Raw genomic sequence first — 20,212 nt, forward strand, 5'->3', positions numbered from 1 at the left:
TTGTGAACATGGGATTGTGTTTGAGGTTCTGTGTTTTCAATCACATTTTATCTCTTTATTTTCTTGGCTATGAATTTACATGATAGATTCTTACCATGCCTCTCTTCCCATAGTCTAGGGCTTAGCCAGAAATTAATTATTGTTTGCTTGACTGGTTGATTGAAAGTTGAAACTGCCTTCAAGTTTTAAAGTCTAAATCAACTTCCATTGATATTTAATAAAGTGGTAACAGATGAATGCAGAATGAGCACATGAAGACCTCTGCCTAGCTATCGTTACGTCCTCTAGGCTAACGGGCTCTGTGTTCTCTCTCTTCGCCTCTCTGGTGACATGTTGGTAGAAACGCCTTTCTTTTCCAATTAGTTGAGGTTAGATGTGGTGTTTTGATAGGTGGTCAACTTGAATCCAACTTCAACTGACCAGAGGACAGGGAACCTTCCATGACCTATTATTTCACTTCCTTCTGTGCATAGGGGCCTCAAACTTGAGAAATAAGACACCTTGGGGTTCACTGGTGCTCCTTTCCTCTAGCAGCACAAGGCTTAGGAAAAATTGGACAATTTTCAGGTGATGTGTAGCCGACAAAGACTAACCAAAGTCTACTCCGTCCTTTGCTCCCTGGCACCAACTCGGAGGCAGAGGGAAGCATCCCCCAGCAGCGCCCACCCAGGTGGACAGCTTCCCTGCAGTGATCCCACCACTGGCCTGCTCTGTCTCCCAGGTTCCCGGAAATTTTACTTTATCCTGAAGTTAAACAAGTAACAAGCAGGAAAGGGATGGAAGGTTGGCTGGAGGAGCATTTCCCGGAGCGCGAGGCAGCCCGGATTCATTTGGGAAAATCCTCCCCCGTGTTCCCGTTCAGCCTGGTGAACGCTGTGTCCTGCGGCCCGACAGCCCTTTCCTTCTCCTTCCTCCAGCCTGCAGCACCTCTGCTGCCCTTTCCTTCCACAAGGTCACTGCATGCTGCACTTCCAGTGTCTTCCCCACTGGGAATCCCTCTCCTTCTTGTTTCCATGGAGTCCCGGACATCACTCGAGGCCTGTGTGAATATGTGCTAGGGTGTTTGTTCTTGCATTTCCAAGATTAATTTTCTTGCATGATTAACAAGGGCATTTAACCTACACATTGATTGATATTTCAAAATATTCAAAATACTTGAAAAGCAACGTGGAAGAGAAGAGCACTTGGACAATCCCTGCAGAGGTCATGGGCCTTGCTGGCTGGACATGGAGGGAGGTGAATTCTGCCATGCCGTTGAAGACACAGGTCAGCAAACTCGGGGCCAGTTCCACAGTGTCACATTGTGAGGGCTGATCTACATGAACACTTCCCATGGATTTTCTCTAAACAACTGGAAAACCCATAATGCATGTCACGTGGTGGGTGTCCACTCCTCAGAACCAAAGATGAGTCACAACCTAAGAGGGAGAGCAAGAGATTTTTTTCCAAGGTTAGTTCACCTAATTTCCATATGAGTATATTTGTGGTCACCAGATTTTCCTCTTTATTAAAGATGATGCATTAACTTGGAAATGACAATTACAAAAACCTAAAATCAATTTTAATATTATCAATTGCATACTTGCAACAGGACACACACCATTCCAGATGATGGCAAAAAGACAAATAAAAATATGTCCCTATATTTCAAATTATATTCAATTGTATTACCTGATCCTTACAAAGTTCTATAAGGTATTTAAAAAATAATTAGCCCCATGGGACATGAAAAAGCTGATGTTCAGACAAATTATCACCTCACTTGAGCAACAGGCACTCAGGGACTCAGACCAGGACTTGTGACTTCTGGTCTGATTTTCACTGTGTGCAGACCTTGATATTAACTGGCAGACAATTGTCAAAGGAGAGAGCAGGTAATGCAGGACACAGCTGCCAGTTTGGTCATCCTGATAATGGCCTGGACAAAAGTCCCCCAAGAGCAAGGTGCTGATAAAAGCCATGATTAATTCTTGCCGGATGCCAGGTGAACTGGTCTACTTAGAGCCTGAGGACCAATCTGGAGAGAAAAAAGACCTTCTGTGGGGTCTTTCTGTGTGTGAGAGATGTGAACATGAAGTGATCTGAACTCAGGCTTCCACATATTGTTTTACGTAAGTAAATATTTTTATTTATGCAATGTAAAATTTTAACAGTGAAAAACACAAAGCACCTATATCCTCTAATCTATAAACACTAAGGGAGATTTCAGAAAAGCAGTGGTCAGATAAGCTGACTAGAGACAGTTATGCAGACGTTGATTCAGAGGGAGAGGACAAAGCAGGCCTCTGTGGCCTGGGGGGTGACAGCACAGTCCTGACCCAGACCTGTGGCTGGCGCGCTGCAGTGAGGCGCCACTATGAGGCCTGACCTCGGCCATCAGTCCCGACTCCCACAGGAGTTCCTATGTACCAGGGCCAGGCTACAGTGATGGCAGATAGCTACATGGCCTCCAGAGCTTGACCTGAAACAGAGTGTTTCCTGAGAAAACTAGGAGCTGAACCAGAGGAAGCTTTGTTCATTATTTTTTCCGTTGAGATTGTGTTGAGGGCAGAACTTCCTAAATCTGACAGACCAGCAGGGTCTTTGCCAAACCCCCCTTGCCTGCTTCTCTCAACATTATGGAGACGTGGAATGGTGGGTTCTGACCGGCTGCAACAAACCAGCTGAGTGGAGCAAGGTGAGCCATTCATGCACACACGCCTCTGCGCCAGCCTGACCAGCCCACAGGCTTTCTCCTGTTCCTTTGATCAGCCCTTTAGGCTCATTTGGTTTTATTCAGTTTTACTTATCATGTAACAAAAACCAGGATCTTCATTTTGTTCTGCTTCCCAAGCACATAGGCATTTTCCTGACATAGAATATGTTGTCAATAAATATCAGGGTAGTGAACGAGTGGAAGCCACTGCATTTAGAAGGTGTGGCACTCTATGTACACATATCAAGTTAATAAATTATTATTATTATTATTATTATATTCCTTTTTCCAGGCCATCTTGGGTTTAAAGGGCAGCATGGAAACTGAAGCTCAATTAAATTAAATGCGCTTCACCAGCTCACATGGAATTGTATGTTGAGGGGAACTGGAGTCGTGGCTCAGTGGTAGAGCACTTGCCTGGCATGTGTGAGGCCCTGGGTTCGAGTCTCAGCACTCCATATAAATAAATAAAAGATCCACTGACAACTAAAAAATATTTTAAAAAAAGAACTATATGCTGAGCTAAAAGCTAAGAACTGTAGTTACCTTCTGTCCAACTTCACTAGTTCTTAAGTGACTTCAGATGAAGGGACACCACTGGCTTCTGCCAGGTTCCTCCCAGGGGGTGCTTCAGACAGGTGGTGGGGGCTATAGGGGGCATGGGCTCCTATAGCTCCTATAGGTGCAAGCAGGAGGCTTCTCTGAACACAGGTAAGACGGGCCGAGGCCTTGGCTTCTGAACAGCTGACGGGGCTCTGCAGACAGAGGCTTTCCCTCCTCCCAGGCAAGCTACGGAATCTCCTCAAAGGGAGAAAAGGTAGCTCACTCTGACCCAAGGCAGGGTTGATTGCAAGTAATGGTTCTCATTTGAAAATAATGCACACTGAGTATTTCTAAGAAATCAGCTATGACATGTGCCATGAAGGTACTGAGTGCTCTCAGCCTGAAGATGGAGAGTGTCAGACTGTGTCCATGTGGCTGTGGATATGAAGTATGCACACACGCCACCCTTTTCTCTTACAAGCACAGTGAAACTGTCAAACCATGGGGGATTGGAGACCTCCCTCGTGTCACAATGGCCACTTGGAGCACCGTGATGTGCTGAAGCCTAAGTGATTCAGTGTGGGTGCAGCCGACTATGCTCAGTCTCCTGGCTTTCTTATTGGAAATAACGCCAAGAGGAGTTTTTAATAGTACAAGCTGCCACTCATATGATTATCTCTGTATTAAAATTTCCTAGTGAAATTTATGCTCTTTCAGGTTTTTATACTGACTCAGTGCCCACTCCTACCAGCAATATTTGCAGGTCCCCCCTTGGTCCCCAATGTTGACACAGTCCTGCTCTCACTAGGGCTCAAGCTGGCCAGACTGCAGGACCCATTTCTGCTGCAGCCTCTCCACCCTGCACCTGGGCCTCTGCAGCAGAGGAACAAGCACCCCTGCTTCCCAGCGTCTTGCTGAGCAAACTCCTCATGCTCCTGCTCTGGGGAGGAACGGCCTCAGGTGCCAGCCTGTGCCCGTGGCCACCCTCCACTGATGGCCTCACAGGGCACATGACGGAGAGGACAGGAGGTGGCACCAGGCCAGTAGTGGCAGACAGTGCTGGGGGAGAGTCCAGGGCTGTGTCCATGACTCCCCCCGGAGGGGCTGAGGAGACCACCCGGCAGCAAAGGAGGCCCATGTCCCTCACTCCCCCAAGATGTGACACTTAGAGATTAACTCTGGAGACTGAGGTCAGCCCAGCAGTGAATCATCAGACTGAACAAGAGTCCCCTGTAACTGCTGTCCATGCCCAGGGTGGGGAGCTGGTCTGCACCTCTGAGCACCCACACACTCAGGAAGCCTGTTGGAAAGAGCGGTGTGTTGCGCTGCTAGGACCAGACAGGTACCATGTGAGGACACTGGATTCAGCTCACACAGCTGGCCACTTCCCCTGAAGGATTTTCCAAATGCTGTTTAAGGAGGGAAACCCTCTCCTCCCCATTTGAGGATATTTGTGCTTAGGAAAATACAGTAAGAAAAGGCAACTAGGTCAAAACATATGCTAAATTAATTCATAGTTTTAGTTTTGTAAATCATTGACAGGATTTCTCTAGTAGCATTTCAATTTATTCCACAAAGTTTTAAATTAGATTCACACTTCATGCAACTTTTTTTTCAAAATGCCTGTGTTGCTTTTCCTTCTGTCAGTTATAAGTAGTAGTCTTGGTCTCAGGGGTTCTTGCTTAGAGTGAACTCTGCCAGCTCCTCCCGACACACTTTGCTGAAAATCTCCTTCAACGCTCAGGTCCCCCAAAGCAAATTGGATCTCACAGTATGTAATGGTGGGGACGTTGGTGAAGGGCTGGGAGCAGGCCCAGAGGACAGGCACCCTGTTCCCTTGGAGATAAGAAGCTCTCCTTCCTTTGTGACAGAGGCTCGATGTCAGATTTCTGAGCTAGGAGTTTGCAGGGTCTTTCTCAAGGGACATTGGGTGAGAAAAGTGTGTGTGTGTCCTACCTCCACATGAAGCCAGGCACCTGAAGGCAGGTGGCTGAGGACTGGGGATTTCCCAGGAGTTAGGAAGAATTTTCAGTTTCTTAAAAAATTGACTTCTTTTAGTTACTTTATTAATTATTGACTATGTTTGAAGGAAAATGAAGTTTTCCTGATTATAGCTTTATCCCTTGTAGTCATTTAACCTCTACCAGGTGATTTGAACTTAACTGAAGCATGGAGGATACTTGCCCCTTGGGCATAGTTAAGAGGAGGAGCAGAGATCAGGGAAGATGGAGGCCAGGTCCTAAGCCTTGACTCAGCTCTGCAGCTTCCCCTTTCTGAGCTGAGAGGTGGTGATGCCTCAGTCATGACCTTGTCGCTGGGTTACAAGTGGCCTCGTCAAAACCTGGGACACTGAGGACTGCATAGGTGCAGGCCAATTTATTATTAGCATCTTGTCTTGCTTTTACTTAAAAACTGAGAGAATTATTTATTGGAATGTTAGTTTCCTGTGGATATTATGCTGTCACAAACCCAGCTTAACACGTTACAGTCCAGGAGGTCAGAATCCCAAAGGTGGCCACACTGGCTAAACTCCTCATGCTGGGGGAGCTGTGGTTCCCTCATGGGAACCCATTTCTGTTTGGTTTTTGAGTGGCCGGACATGGTTTGTCGGACCCCCAGAGCTGGCCCCTGCCTGGGACTTCCTGAACACCCCCCTCTACTTTAAATCCATGGACTGGATCAGTCTGGGTCCAGCTTCCAACAGCACCCCTTCCTGCTTCCTGCCTCCCTCCTTCCTTCAAAGGCCTTTTGACTGCACTGAGTCTAGAAAGTTCTCATCCCAGATCCATGAGTTAATCACCTCTGCAAGGTCTCTGTCATATACAAAAGTGTGTCCTTTGGTTTCAGGGACTAGCTATGGATGGGATTATAGGAGGAGGACTCTTCTGCACACAACTGGTCTTAACACTTGCTAAGCCTATTACAGCTTCACTAAACTCATTAAGGAGGAACATTAATCATAAGTCTCATGGCATTTTTTAAAGATACAATTGTTTCTGGTAATAGGAGGGAGATGAAAACTTGCTGTTAAAAAAATCATGCATAACAATAACGATCTTCTTTTTTTTATCTATTATACAGGAGGAATTCTAACTTTAACCTTTTTCCCCCACAATACAATCTCTGGATGTCTAATAACACTGGGGGCTGCAGTTCTCTTTAACACAATAACTGGGGCCTGCCTGTAGGAAGAGCTGTCTTAGCAAGTGCAGGTGCAGAAAACAAAGGAAGGGGTGAGTTCCTCTTGTGTAGTCAAGAAGGTGGTCATCTAGGGACTGTGTGAGCAGGTGTCTGGATTTTAAGGCTCAGGGAGTAATTGTCCCAAATTTATATACATTAACCTCAGAGATTTAGGAGTAAATTTGTATTAGTGTTTGACCTTCGAAGACTTATTTTATTTGTCCCCTTCCCACTCTCCCTTGTTTTGGGTTAGCATTCACATATCAGAGACAACTTCTGGAATTTGGTATTTTGGGGATTGGCGTATTTCACTTAGATTGATAATCTCCAGTTTCATCCATTTACTGGCAAATGCCATATTTCATTCTTCTTTGTTTCCTAGAACTAAGTCTCTTTAGAGAACATGGAGGGATCCTATTTTATGACAACTTTATTTTGGAGTAAAGACAAGCACAAAGGCCTGGTATTTGTTTTCTTGTTTGTCTGTCTTGAGTTTCATGGTGCTAGGGATGGAGACAGGGCCTCTGCTCACTAGGCAAGTGTCCAACCTCAAACTGAACAGGCTCAGGCCTGACATTTGTTGAAAATGTGTTTGCCATTAGCACGTTTTCAAAAAACAAACTTAAAAATATTTAAAAGAAATTATCCAAGAAATGGATTAACTTAAAAATCAAAAATACATGATTTGCATTACATTAGTGATGTGTTCAAAAACCATCCATTTAATGATTTAACAAGTATTTACAACACACCAGTCATTCTTCTAGATGGTGAGAGTGGTTAAAAAAAATAAAATAGGCACCAATCCTCATCCTCATGGGGCTCAATTTCCAGAACCAAGAGTCCAACACAAGCAAAATGAACCTGTAGTCTGTCCCATAGTGCTAAGAATCATGAAGAAATACAAAGTCCTCGAGTGGGACCAGAGCCACCTGCTGAGAAGGTGGCCTTTGCACCATTCCCTGACGCACATGTGGAGATGGCTGGCTTAGACATGCAGAAGGGCTCAGGCAAGGGGAGCTGGGACAGGGGTCCTGGGCTGGGACCCTAGAGTGGGGACAGAGGACCAGCAAGATGACCTCCTCAGCCCCATGACCAGGACATTGCAGGGGGCAAGAGAGGACTTCAAGGTAAGCGTCAAAACATGATGGCCCCTGAGCACAGGCTTCAGCAGAGAGTGATGTGGGGTGAATATATCCCCCAAGGTCACTTTGGTTGCTGTGTTGGAGGGGGACTCAGGGCAAGCAGAGGGGATGTGAGAAAGCTCCTGAACAACCCAGGTTAAAGATCATGCATTGGCCCAGCCTACTAGCTGTGCATGGAGAGATAAATGTGGATTCTTCACTTGAACTAGTTTATGCATTTGGATTGTTTCATTTGTGTGGCAAAGAGAGATAAAAATCTCTCTCATTTTTTATGGATTAGCTTTATTAATTTTTTGGAGTAAAAAGTAGAACATCTCTTTCCTGTCAGTGGGTTTTAACAAAAACAAGTTGTAGACAACATTTATTTTCAATTGTCCTTTGGAAATGGTATGTAATTTTCTTTTTTTATTTCTTTAGTACTAGAGATTGAATTCAGCCATATCCCCAGCCCTATTGTGTATTTTATTAGAGGCAGGGTCTCACTGAGCTGCTTAGCACCTTGCCATTGCTGAGGCTGGCTTTGAACTTGTGATTCTCCTGTCTCAGCCTCCCACCACTCAGATTACAGGCATGCACCACCACACCCGGCTCTGGAATGTAATTTAAGTTAACAGATCAGGATTCTAAGACAAGCCTTGACCATGTGGTCCTTCTGGGAGGCCTGACAAAAAAGACAGCAGCCGTGACTACTTACAGAGTAATTTGAACAAATGGTTCAGAGAAAAATTTGTAGAGACAGTCTAATTTAACTTCAGAATCCATTTTTAGCAGTAGTCTATTGAGTAGGCTTTATTGAGCCTATGGGTCGTGTCTCATGGACAGCAGGTAAATGAGAATTTCAGACAGTGATTTTGTCCTTGTTTAAGTAAATCACAGACTCACAATAATGTAGAGTGAGCAGAACAGACGTGGCGAATCTCTACTCCAGGGCGAGAGATCTCTACCCTTGCCATCCTCTGCACACAGCAACGTGACCACAAGCAGGGCCACTTGCCAACAAGAAACAGGGTCACCTCTGCAGCTGCTCTGGGATGAGTTTGCTGGTTTGTTTTTTCTAGCCCCTGCCCTGGAAAATCCCTCCACGCCAGCCCCCGTGCAGAGTGGTGTCCCCATCCTGAACTAGCTTCTCCCACCTTCCTCCTGGTCCTGAGGTGTCCCTGATCCCCTGGAGCTGCCACTGGCAATGTCAACAGGAAACAGAACTTCTACCTCCGACTTTGTTCTCTTGGGGCTTCTGGTGAGCACGGAGGCCACGGGGATTGTTTTCACGGTCATCTTTGCCATTTTCATGGTGGCTGTCACTGCAAATGTGGTCATGATAGTCTTGATTCAGGTGGACTCCCACCTCCACACCCCCATGTACTTCCTGCTCAGCCAGCTGTCCATCATGGACACCCTTTTCATCTGTACCACTGTCCCAAAGCTCCTGGTGGATATGGTTTCTACAGAGAGAACCATTTCCTTTGTGGCCTGTGGCATCCAGATCTTCCTGTACTTGACCATGATTGGTTCAGAGTTCTTCCTGCTGGGCCTCATGGCCTATGACCATTATGTGGCTGTCTGCAACCCTCTTAGGTACCCAGTTCTCATGAACCGCAAGATGTGTCTTCTGCTGGCTGCTGGTGCCTGGTTTGGGGGCTCACTTGATGGCTTTCTGCTCACGCCCATCACCATGAATGTCCCTTACTGTGGCTCCCACCAAATCAACCATTTTTTCTGTGAGATCCCTGCAGTTCTCAAACTGGCCTGTGCTGACACATCCTTGTATGAGACCCTGATGTACCCCTGCTGCGTCCTCATGCTGCTCATCCCCATCTCTATCATCTCCACTTCCTATGCGCTCATCTTGCTCACTGTCCACCGCATGCGCTCTGTTGAGGGCGGCAAAAAAGCCTTCACCACGTGTTCATCCCACCTGACTGTGGTCAGCATTTTCTACGGGGCTGCCTTCTACACGTACGTGCTGCCCCCATCATTCCACACACCTGAACAGGACAAGGTAGTGTCTGCCTTCTATACCATTGTCACACCCATGCTTAACCCTCTCATCTACAGTCTCAGAAACAAAGATGTTATGGGGGCATTGGAGAGGGTGTTTGCCCACTGTTCCCCTGCTCAGAAAGTAGCCACAGTTGAGGCGTAGAGACTCAGTAACACGAGGACAGGTCCTCCAGAGGTCACTCTCCATGTGCCCAGTTTCATCAAACTACTTTTCAGCCATCAAAGTCTACTTAACAATTAAGAAGAGTCCTCTCCAGAACAAATACCATCCAACAAAGCCCCTCATAGCCTGATTAGAGCTGAGCCTCATTGTCAGAAATTTCTTCGAAGACCTCAGCTGATGCCCAACCCCAGCAGGACAACAAGCTGGTCTGTCCAGAGAAAACTGCACTCCCATTCCATCCTATCTTGTGTTGGTGAAAGGGGACGTCGAAAGCGCTTTCAACCAGCTTATGTTCCAGGCTACTTCGTCTTACACCTTGGGACTTGGAATCTAAGAAGACACCAAAATTTCATAGAGTAGAGAAGTTTCTGCCAAGCTAATCCCAGACAAGGGAGATAGTACCTCTTGCTCCACACACAAATTAACCACACTCAAACTTCTGTGATACATTAATACAAAGAATAGAACAACAACAACAAAAAAGAATAGAACAAAAGCAAGAACAAAAACCCAACTAACAAACAGGCCCTGAGTAGGAATGACTGGAGCAGGGCCTCTGGACCCCACTAATGAACATCTACTCCTGCAGCAAAAGCAGAGAATTAACACAAAGTCTATAGATATCACACCTTTAAAAGGTCTCAGTCTGTAACAATCTAGGACATTTTGGCAAGAGAAGATTATGCCTTAAAAAGTCCCAAACATAAGAATTGACGAGAAATTCATACCAATAGATGCATAAAACTCAACACATCAATACAAGAAATAGTAAAAAACAAGGTAATGCAACAGCTTCTAAGTTCATAATTCACCTGCAACGGTCTCCAAAGATATTGAAGTGGAGAAAATAACAGAAAAGTTCATAAGCATGATTATAAAAATGATCAATGAATTTCAAGAGAACACAGAAAAATAACTGAATGAATTAAAGAAGTAAATACAGGCTATGAATGAGAAATTTGAAGGAGATTGATATGTTGAAAAATAACCAAGCAGAAACTTAGAAATGAAGGACACAATAAATCAAATAAAATGTTTACTCAAAAGTCTAATAGAGTAGATCATACTGATGACAGAATGGCAGATCTAGAAGACAAAGTGGCTGGTCTAGAATATTCATACAGCTTTATAAAAAAGAAAATAAGTAACTATGACCAGAGTAAAAAGAACTCTGGGCCAACATTAAGAGAAAAAAATTTAAGAATCATTGGAATTGAAGAAGATTGTGAGAGGGAGGCTAATGGCTGTAAGTCCTCTTCAGGATAATAATGACAGAACATTTTTGAAATCTTGAGAATGAGATGTACATCCAAATATAGGAGGAACTCAGAACCCCAAACAAACAAGATCAAAAAAGAACCTCTTCACTACACATTATAATTGAAATGACTAATGTGCACAGCAAGGATAGAATTTTAAAATCCTCAAGAAAAAAATCAGTTCACAATTAGAGGAGAGCCAATAAGAATTACTTCTGATTTCTCAGAACAAGTGCTAAAATTCAGGAAGACTTGTAATAATGTGTTTCAAACCCTGAAAGAAAATAACTGTCAATCCAGATTACTATGTCCAACAAAAATATCTTGTAGAATAAAAAAAAGGAAATAAAAAATTCTAACATAAGCAGAAACTAAAAGAATTCATGACTTCTAAGCTGGCCCTACAGAAAATACTTAAAGAAATATTACATGTAGAAAAACTCAAAAAACAAATCCCTGAGTTCACAAATGGATAAATCTCATTTGAAGAATCACAGGCAAATGAGAAATAGGACAAATTATTCATTAAAAATAATAAAAGTAGCAGGAATTAATAAACATCTCTCAGTAATAACATTCAATTTAAGGGGTCTCATCTGTCAAATTAAAAGACATAGGCTGGCAGAATGGATTAAAAAACACGATCTAAATAAACATTGTTTACAAGACACTCACCCTTATTGGTGAATACAGCAACAGACTGAACATAAAAGGATTAAAATTTATATACCATATAATTGAAGCCCCAAACCATCAGGAATATTCATAAAAAGCATGTTTCAAGCCAAAACTTAAAACAGACAAAGAAGGTCACTTAATACTCGTAAAGGGAATAATCCAATAATAAGATATATTGCTAGCAAATTTTTATGCCCCAAATGTTGGTGCACCTAATTACATATAACAGACATTACCTGAATTAAAGATATATAGACTCCAGTACAATAATACTGAATGAATTGAACACACTTCACTCATCAATTGATAGTTCATTATTCTGATTTGTGTATGAGGTGTCCCCCCAAAACTACAGTTAGTACAGGAATATTCAGAGGTGAAATGATTAAATTATGACATCTGTGACCTGATAAGCCCATTCTACTTTGAATGGACTGTGTGGTGACTATGGGTAGGAACTATAGGTAGTCCACCTATCTATAGTAGTGTGGCTGCAGGAGTGAGTCATGGAGCCATGCCTAGAATGCTGTTCTTCCTAGACCCCTTTATCTCCCTCTCTTTGCTTTCTGATCCCATCACAAACTGTGTGGTGTTCCTCTGCTGGTCCCTTCCCCCATGATGAGCTGCTTCCCCTTGGGCCCAGAGCAAGAATCAGCTATCTATGAACTGAGACCTCTGAAAACATGAGCCCCAAATAAACTTTTCCTCATCTAAATTGTTCTTGTTGCACATTTTGATCACAGTGGTACAAAATCTAAGTAAAGGTCCAGTTATAAACTCAGTAGAGAATCTTCACACACAGAAAATATTATAAATGAAATAGATAAACAGATACTATAGACTATTTCATCTAACATAGATGATTTCTCTTATCAGATGCTCATGGAATGTTCTCAAAATTTGACCATATTTTAGATCACAAAGCAACTCCTAGCAAATATAAAATATCATTATAATTCCTTGTATCTTGTCTAAACATAATGGAATGAAATTAGAAATCAACACCAAAAATACTTACAGAAGCCATATAAACATGTGGGCATTGGACAGTGTTCACTTTTGAATAATGAATGGGCATAGAAAAAAAATTAAAGGAGAATTTTTTTATAAAATCTTAGAATCAAATGTGAATATTGATAAAACATCAGAAAATCTGGAACATTATGATGGTGGTTTTAAGAGCAAGCATTATACCTATGAATGACTGCATAAGAAAATAATAAATATCCCAAATAAAGAACCTACTATTGTATCTCAAGCCCTTGAAAAGTAAGAACAAACCAATTCCAAAATCATTAGAAGAAAGGAAATAATTATGTTCAAAGCTGAAATCAATGAATTACAGAATAACAAAACAATTCAAAGAATAAAAAAAACAAAGAGTTGGTACTTGGGGGGGAAAAAAAAAAAAGCTTGGCAAACTCTTAGCCAAACTAACAAAAAGAAAAAGAGAGATGGCCACCTTGCCTGTGCAGGGCTCCAGGCCTCAGCATCAGAGCAGGACTGCCTACTCACCCACGCAGGTCTCCCAGGTGCCCGAGAGGGACCACCGGCATCTGCACCAGAGCAGGACTCTTGGCCGCCCACCTGCACAGAAGTTCCAGATGCTGCTCCCATGCAGGACACCTAGCCACTACCACCCACAGGAACTCCAACCGCCACTCCCATGTAGACCCCCATGTACCAACATGGGGCTCCCTCACTCACCTCCATCTTGGGACTCTGCAGCCACTGCCACAGTCCCCTATGCACAGTAGCCTGCCTGCACCTGGAGACATCACACAGGCTCTGAAGACAGCCGACAGCCACAACACTGCCCGTCACAGAGCTACATCTCTGAACACATAGCCAATGCCATTGTCCGGCTTCCCCCTCCCAACACGACACCCACCAATGAAAGCAGCCACCTCCATCTTGGACCATCTTCATCACCATCTTTAGTTGGGGCATCTCCCAGTTTGGAACACCAGCTGGGCATGTACTATAGTTCCCAACACCCTCTCCCCAGCAGCCACTTGTGTGGGCTCTCTCTCTGCCCAGCAAGGAGGTCCGCAGAACAGGGTAGAGGAAAGTGTGGCTGCGGAGTCACTATTCAAGACCTCTGGAGATCAAGCTGGAAGCATATCTTATTTTATTGAGCAGTTACCATGTATATATACTCAGGCAGCAGCTAGGCAGATTACAGGCAGCCACCAACACAATTTCTAGCCAACTGTCCTTGCAGCGACCAATTGAGGAGCAGACCGTGGAGCAAGCGCTGGGACCACAACATGTGGCCTCACGCTCCAGCGCGTGCCTACAGGTAAGCATCTGCCACTCGTGTACCTAGCACGAGGAGAGTGGTCTGCCACTCAGGTGCCCTAAGTATGCCACATATTCAGTACTCCATGCACCTGTCCCCACATCTCCCCACTCTGACTGTGCCACAAGGACTTCAGCCAGCATTGTTGGTTTTCATTCAGGGGACTTTACATGGTTACATAAGCATCTCACAACACAAGAAAATATTATCACTATAATAACCAGTAGGGCCAGGGTAATAGCGTTATAAGGATTAGTTAATCTGGCTATCAGGTTTTCCCAATGTTCAGTCAGTCCCTGGAAGAAAGAAGAGGTTGTCAAGATAGACACCTTCGTCTCATTGATTTTGACAATTGCCTTAGTAAGGTTTTGCATAGTCATAACATAGTTAGTATCCCAAGTGCCCTTCATATGCAGAGAAAAACTGGAGAAGTCTAAGGTTACATTGCTAGACACAGCATATTAGGTGACACAAATGCTATGAAACTCAGGGTCACAATTGAGCCTCTGCAACATAAACAGAATATCTAGTTGTTCCTGGTGAGGTCTAGTTCTTGCTGAATGACTAAAATAGCAGCTCAGGTCAGTTTATTTAAGTCATTTTGGATGGCAAAGGCTTCTGCCATGGCAGTGGACACATTGTTCACAGTCTGAGCAGTCTGGATACTCTGAGTGAGGGAAGCAGTGACAGTGGTTGTGGCTGCCATGGTGGTCACAGGGCAATAATCCCAGGGATGATGAGGCTAATTGCATGCCTTGTCTGATGTAAGATCTCATTCAGAAGGTTCTTCATCTCCATGCCCCATGGACTCCTCCTCTCTCTCTGGACAGGGTCACTGGAAGCCAGATTGCTGGGGGCACTCTGATTTTAAATATACGTATAGCTTTCACAGCAGGGGTTAGACAATTTGTGAGCCAGCAGGATGTATTGACTGCACAGGGATCTCTGTATGAGTGATATTTATGCCATCAGTATCATTGATTATTAGCATGGCAAAGGGTGGTGTCACACAAGCTTGTGCATAGTGGGTATGGGTATAATTTGGGATGAAGGTAAATCCATGGTCAGGTCTGGACTCAATATAGACCCATTCATCCAGCTGGCTGCTGCCCATTTGATGGGTCTAGCAGCTAGCAATATTGGTGTGAGATCCATCATGCCATACTGACTTTTGGCATGACAGTTGGTAATCAATAGAGGGAAAATCCTCCCTTCAGGCTTGCACAATGTAACCCTTGAAACCAAGTTCTGCCATTTAAAAATTTTTAAATTTAAATAGCAAATAATCCATGAGCATCTATTTGATAATTCTAAAATGTTAATTTATGAAAATTGTGTTGCTTTAGAAATAATCACTTGGGTTAACTGTACAACTACTTTTATTTCCTATCCAAATATATTGTGAGCACCTACCACTTTCCAAAACTACTATTAAATTTACATTTTGTTTTTAAGCAAATGATGTGTAAAATTAGAGGAATAAAAGTCAGCTTGGCACTGAGCACAAACCATTTTAGAGTGATTTCCAGGACTCTCTAATGGAGAGTGGAAGCTTTTCATGGCTCTGGACTTCCTGTCTGGTTCACATGATGGCCACCAGCCTGGCTTGCCCACTTTCCCAGCTGTCTCAGCCAAGCGTCCTGTACCTCTTTGTTCCTCAGGGTGTCAATGAGAGGATTCAACAGGGGTGTGACCACAGTGTAGAAGAAGGTGAAAAACTTGCCGTTCTTTGAAGCGAAGTTGCTCTGAGGGTCAGTGTACACCATGGCCACTGTCCCATAAAACATGAAGACCACGAGGAGGTGGGAGGATCAGGGGGCAGTGGCTTTCTTCCTTCCCTCCTCTGACTTCATGCTCCTCATAGCCTGAGCTATGCAGCCATAGGAAGCCAGGATCAGCCCCACAGGGACCATGATGAAGATGACAGCCGTGATGGTCATCTGCCACTCATTGGCAGTGGTGTCTCCACAGGCCAGGCGTCTGAGGACAGGCACCTCACACAGAAAGCCATCCAGGAGGTGATGGGGACAGAAGGGCAGCTGGAGTGTGACCGGGAACAGGATGAGAGACCCTGTCAGGGCAGACAGCCAGGCCCTGAGTGCCAGCTTCCAGCAGAGCAGAGGGTGCATGAAGATGGAGTAGCGCAAGGGTGGCAGACAGCCACGCAGTGGTGGAAGGACATCACCACCAGCAAGCTGCATTCTGTGGCCCCCACAGAGGACACACACAGCTGCACAGCACAGCCTGCAGAGCTGATGCCCAGGTTTGACGCCTCTGGTGCACAGAGGGAAACCGAGCTCCAGGGTGGAAAAGATTGCTAAGGGAGAAGTCCATGGGCATGTGGAGATGCGACCCACACAGGAAAGCAAGGCTATCGGGGAGCCTCTGAGCACGATGATGACGTAGAACATGGCAATGGCCCAGGAGAGAGCAATTTCCAGCTGGGGCCACTCAGAAGGTGGGAAGGATGAACCTCCTGTGGAACCCTGGTTGGTCTTCTCTCTTCCTTGGTCTTTGGGTTTTGGATATCATGGTAAGTTTTGGGAACTGGATTTTTTAGAAGGGATACACTGCTATTTATTTAGAGAAGATGAACATATTTAGATTCCAGGCAGTCTTGGGATGGATGGGACATGTAATTTCCCTAAATTACCCTAACAACATGCATTCTTTTCTGTAAAGTCTTTAGGTTTTGTACAGTAAATGGGTACTTTCAACTGTCCCTTGGATCTCTTGGAGCTCTTACCTCCAAAACCTGTAGTCATACCTTCCCAGTGACAGCCCTCATCACTGGGGCCTCCACATGTTCCTCCCACACTGTCCTTTCAACATTCATTCAGCAATTTCTACAATATGTGGGATGATTAAAACCCATAGCTACTTTCTTTTCTTTTTTTGAGAGAGGATCTTTCTAAGTTTCCTAGGCTGACCTCAAACTCATGGTCCTCCTGCCTCTGCCTCACAGGTAGCTGGGGTTTCAGGCATGCACCACCATACTTGTTCTACAATTTACATTAAAACAACAGTTTACTAACCAATTCACTGCGTAACTCTTTAGGAGGGGATGATGACATTCATCGCTGTGACATGAGAAACAACGCAGCAGGTGACACTGCTTCTGCAACATGGAGTCACAGAAACAGTTGAGGGAGACAGAGTGTCCCTACAATCAGATTCTGCAATACACTAGTAACACAGGATCTTTGAAGCTAAACCAGCATATGGTGATAATCTGTGCATCTGAAAACACACCCTGTTTCAAAGATTGGGACAGAAATTTGGGCGTATCCTTCAATTCCAAGCAGAGGCGTGCCTCGCTCTCTGAATGTACGTGCTTACCTGGGCTGGACAGATACTAGGAAGAGTTGAGCAGATCACAAGCCTGCTGCTCAGGAGCCCCTTGGGGATGCCCCATCTTGAGGACTTAGTGCCGATGCCCAACTCTGACAAGCTTCATTGCTGAATATAAGACGTTGCACTGACGTCAGGAAATGGCGAGAAAAGTTTCAAATGCTTTTTTTCTTTTTCCTACTGAGGAGGAAAAAAAGGAGCACAGAGGAGAGTGGGTGTTCGGGAGGCCCCAGTGGACCTCTTCTCTTGCAGGTAATTAGTTGCCAACCCCAAAATGCTGCAAAGACCTTGAGAATGAAAAAAGTGCCTTCCTTATTTTTGGTAAATTACTTGAGTCATCCCTTAGCGGGTTTTAGTTGATTTCTAAATGCAATTCTCCTTCTGTCATTTCTGCTTGGCGAGAAGACTGTCTTCTAGCTATCTGAAATGCATGATATGTTCACCCCCGAGGGCAGCAGCCCAGAACTTACTCTTTTTCTGTGTCTGGAACAGTGCGCCCACTGACCAACCTCTCTCGTCTGCCCCACCTCCCCCACCTCTGCTCATCCCGGTTCTGCTCTCAACTTCTGCGAGATCAAGTGTTTCAGCTTTCAGATAGGAGTAGATCTGGAGGTCCTTGAGGTCCTCTGTGCCTGGCTTATTGCACTTCACATCAAGTCCTTCAAGTTCATCCTGTGCTCACATGTGGAAGGGCCTCCACCTATGACTGTGAGACTGAGTAGCACTGTGCCGTGTTTGGGTGCCTCCTGCTCTTTGTCCATTCTCCACGGTGGCCAGTCAGAGGCTTCCCTTCTTGCCTGCTGAGCACAGGGCTGCAGTGGACGCAGCAGCAGGCCCTGCCTCAACACACTCATTTCCTTTCCTTTGCACATGAACCCAGCAGCAGGAGAGCTCGACTTCCTCTCTCTAGCTGTGTCTTTAAATTCTCAGGAGCTCCGTGCTGCTAACGGCCCTCACAGCCACACTCTGCAGGGCATTCCCGTCCTCCACTTCTTGGCAGCAGCCACTCTAAGAGCCTCGGGGCAGTAACTCAGTGTGGTTTTGACAGATTTTCCCAACAAGTGCAGATGTGGAGCATGTTTACACCGTGGCCGCAGGCCATCTTCCCAGGAGAAACAGCGATTCAGCTCTTCAGTCCATTTTGAGATTTTTTTGATTTCTTAGATATTCTGGATAGGACCACATTAGCTCAAGCAGCTTATCTACTGATCCTACATTCTGCAAGTTTCAGCAGTGTTTTTGTCAGTCTTTTGTCTGCTAGGGCCAAAAGACCCACAAGAACAATTTCAGAGAAGGAAAACTTTCCTTGGCTCTCAGTTTCAGAGGTCTCAGAGCATCGTTCTGGGCACCAGGTGAGACAGAACATCAAGGCACAAGAGTGTGGCAGAGTAAAGTAGCTCAGGACCTCACACAAGGAAGCAGAGAGAGCGAGCTCTGCTCGTCAGGCAAAAATATAGAACCCAAATGCATGATCCCCGCTGCTCCAGCCACAACCTACCAAACTACAGTTACCACCCAGTTCATTACTTCAAGTGGGTCAATGCACACATTAGGTTAAGGCTTCTGTAACCTGATAATTTCACCTTTAAACTTTCTTGCATTGTCTCACACATGAGCTTTTGGGGGACACCTCATATCTAAACTGTAACATTCCACCTCTGTCCCAAAAGTTTTTGACCATCTCAATGCAAGATACATTAGTCCATTTCCAAGAGTCCCCACAGTCTCATCAGTTCCATCACTGCCCCAGAGTCCATGTCCAAAGTCTCCTTTGAGATTCAAGGCAAACTCTCAGTGTGTAAGTCCTGGTAAAAATCAAAAGCAAGTTGTGTATATCCAATACATAAACACACTGAATAAACATTCTATTCCAAGAGGAAGAATTAGGGCCACTGAAGGAAGGGATGACACCAACATAAGACCAAAACTGAGCTGGACAGAAAGTCCCGTAGCTCCACTTCCAGCCTCTGGGGCACATGACATTGTGGTGTTCCCCCAAGGGGCTTGTGCAGCTCCCCACCTATGGCTTTGCTGGTTGCACCCCACATGACTTTCCCATTGGTTTGTTTCTACTTGGGTTCCTTGGGTTTTCCTTGGCCTACACTCCATGTTATTGGCATCTAGTCTTGGAAGTCTCCACTCAGCTTTGGCTTCCTCCACACCTCTCCATGCATTGCCCTCTCAAGGTCTGCCCACAGAGACCCAATCCTGCTGCACTTAGCTTGGTCTTCCTCACCTTTTGAAATCTCAGTGGAAGCCTCCATGACCCCCTAACTCCTGTAACCTGCAATATTGCGGAACTAGCACAACATGGTTCCTGCCAAGGTCTGACCATCTCAAGCAGTAGCCACCACCTGGGACCCCAGCTGCAGCAGACTCGAAGTGCCTGAGTGACTGAGCACACTGAAACAACTTCCTAGTCCTCTCCCTGTGCGAGCAGGACGCCCTCGTGTTCTCTTTACAAAGAAATTTTTACTTTACCGCTCATAAGTCTGAGGTGGGTGTGGTCTTTCCAATTCCTAAGATGCCCTCAAACTGTCCTACTACTTCTGGTTAAAGTATTTACCATTTCTTCAGTGACTGTAATCCCTTTAACAACCACACCTTTCTTAACCCCAGTTTATTTGCAATTTTCTGGCCAAATAGCAAGCTTTTCATCTTTTTTTACTTTGCTTTATACTCCTGATTATCATAGTAAACTTGGCTAAAAGCTGCCAACAATATCCATTCCACTGCCTGAATTGCAAACTGCCATGAAATTTCCTCCACCAGATTAATTAGTCCATCACCTTTAAATTCAGTCTCATAGAAAGTTGCAGAACATCTTCTTTGCTGGAATGTAACATGAAGAGTCTCCAGTCCAATTTCCAGTAGTATCCTCCTTTTCCTCTGAAA

The 20,212-nt window shown here is 44.8% G+C and overlaps 1 protein-coding gene and 1 long non-coding RNA gene across 3 annotated transcripts in view; one reads left to right on the forward strand and one right to left on the reverse strand.

Annotated features, from left to right (window-relative positions):
• Window positions 1-20: 20 nt before the first annotated feature.
• The window catches only part of LOC124081745 (uncharacterized), a 62,360-nt gene continuing 42,168 nt past the window's right edge, over window positions 21-20,212 (reverse strand). For both annotated transcript variants that reach the window (XR_006848129.2, XR_006848113.2), the window contains exon 4: window positions 21-1,418. This is a non-coding gene — a long non-coding RNA (uncharacterized LOC124081745). The remainder of the gene's footprint in view (window positions 1,419-20,212) is intronic.
• LOC124081538 (olfactory receptor 2T11-like) lies at window positions 8,747-9,748 on the forward strand. Its single transcript, XM_046427791.2, has one exon. The coding sequence runs from the start codon at window positions 8,747-8,749 to the stop codon at window positions 9,704-9,706; it is 960 nt and encodes a 319-aa protein (XP_046283747.1). The 3' UTR covers window positions 9,707-9,748.

This window comes from Marmota monax, unplaced genomic scaffold (assembly GCF_021218885.2).
Source record: "Marmota monax isolate L192 unplaced genomic scaffold, Marmota_monax_Labrador192_F-V1.1 WCK01_AAM20220418_F8-fsc00035, whole genome shotgun sequence".
Lineage (NCBI taxonomy): Eukaryota > Metazoa > Chordata > Mammalia > Rodentia > Sciuridae > Marmota > Marmota monax.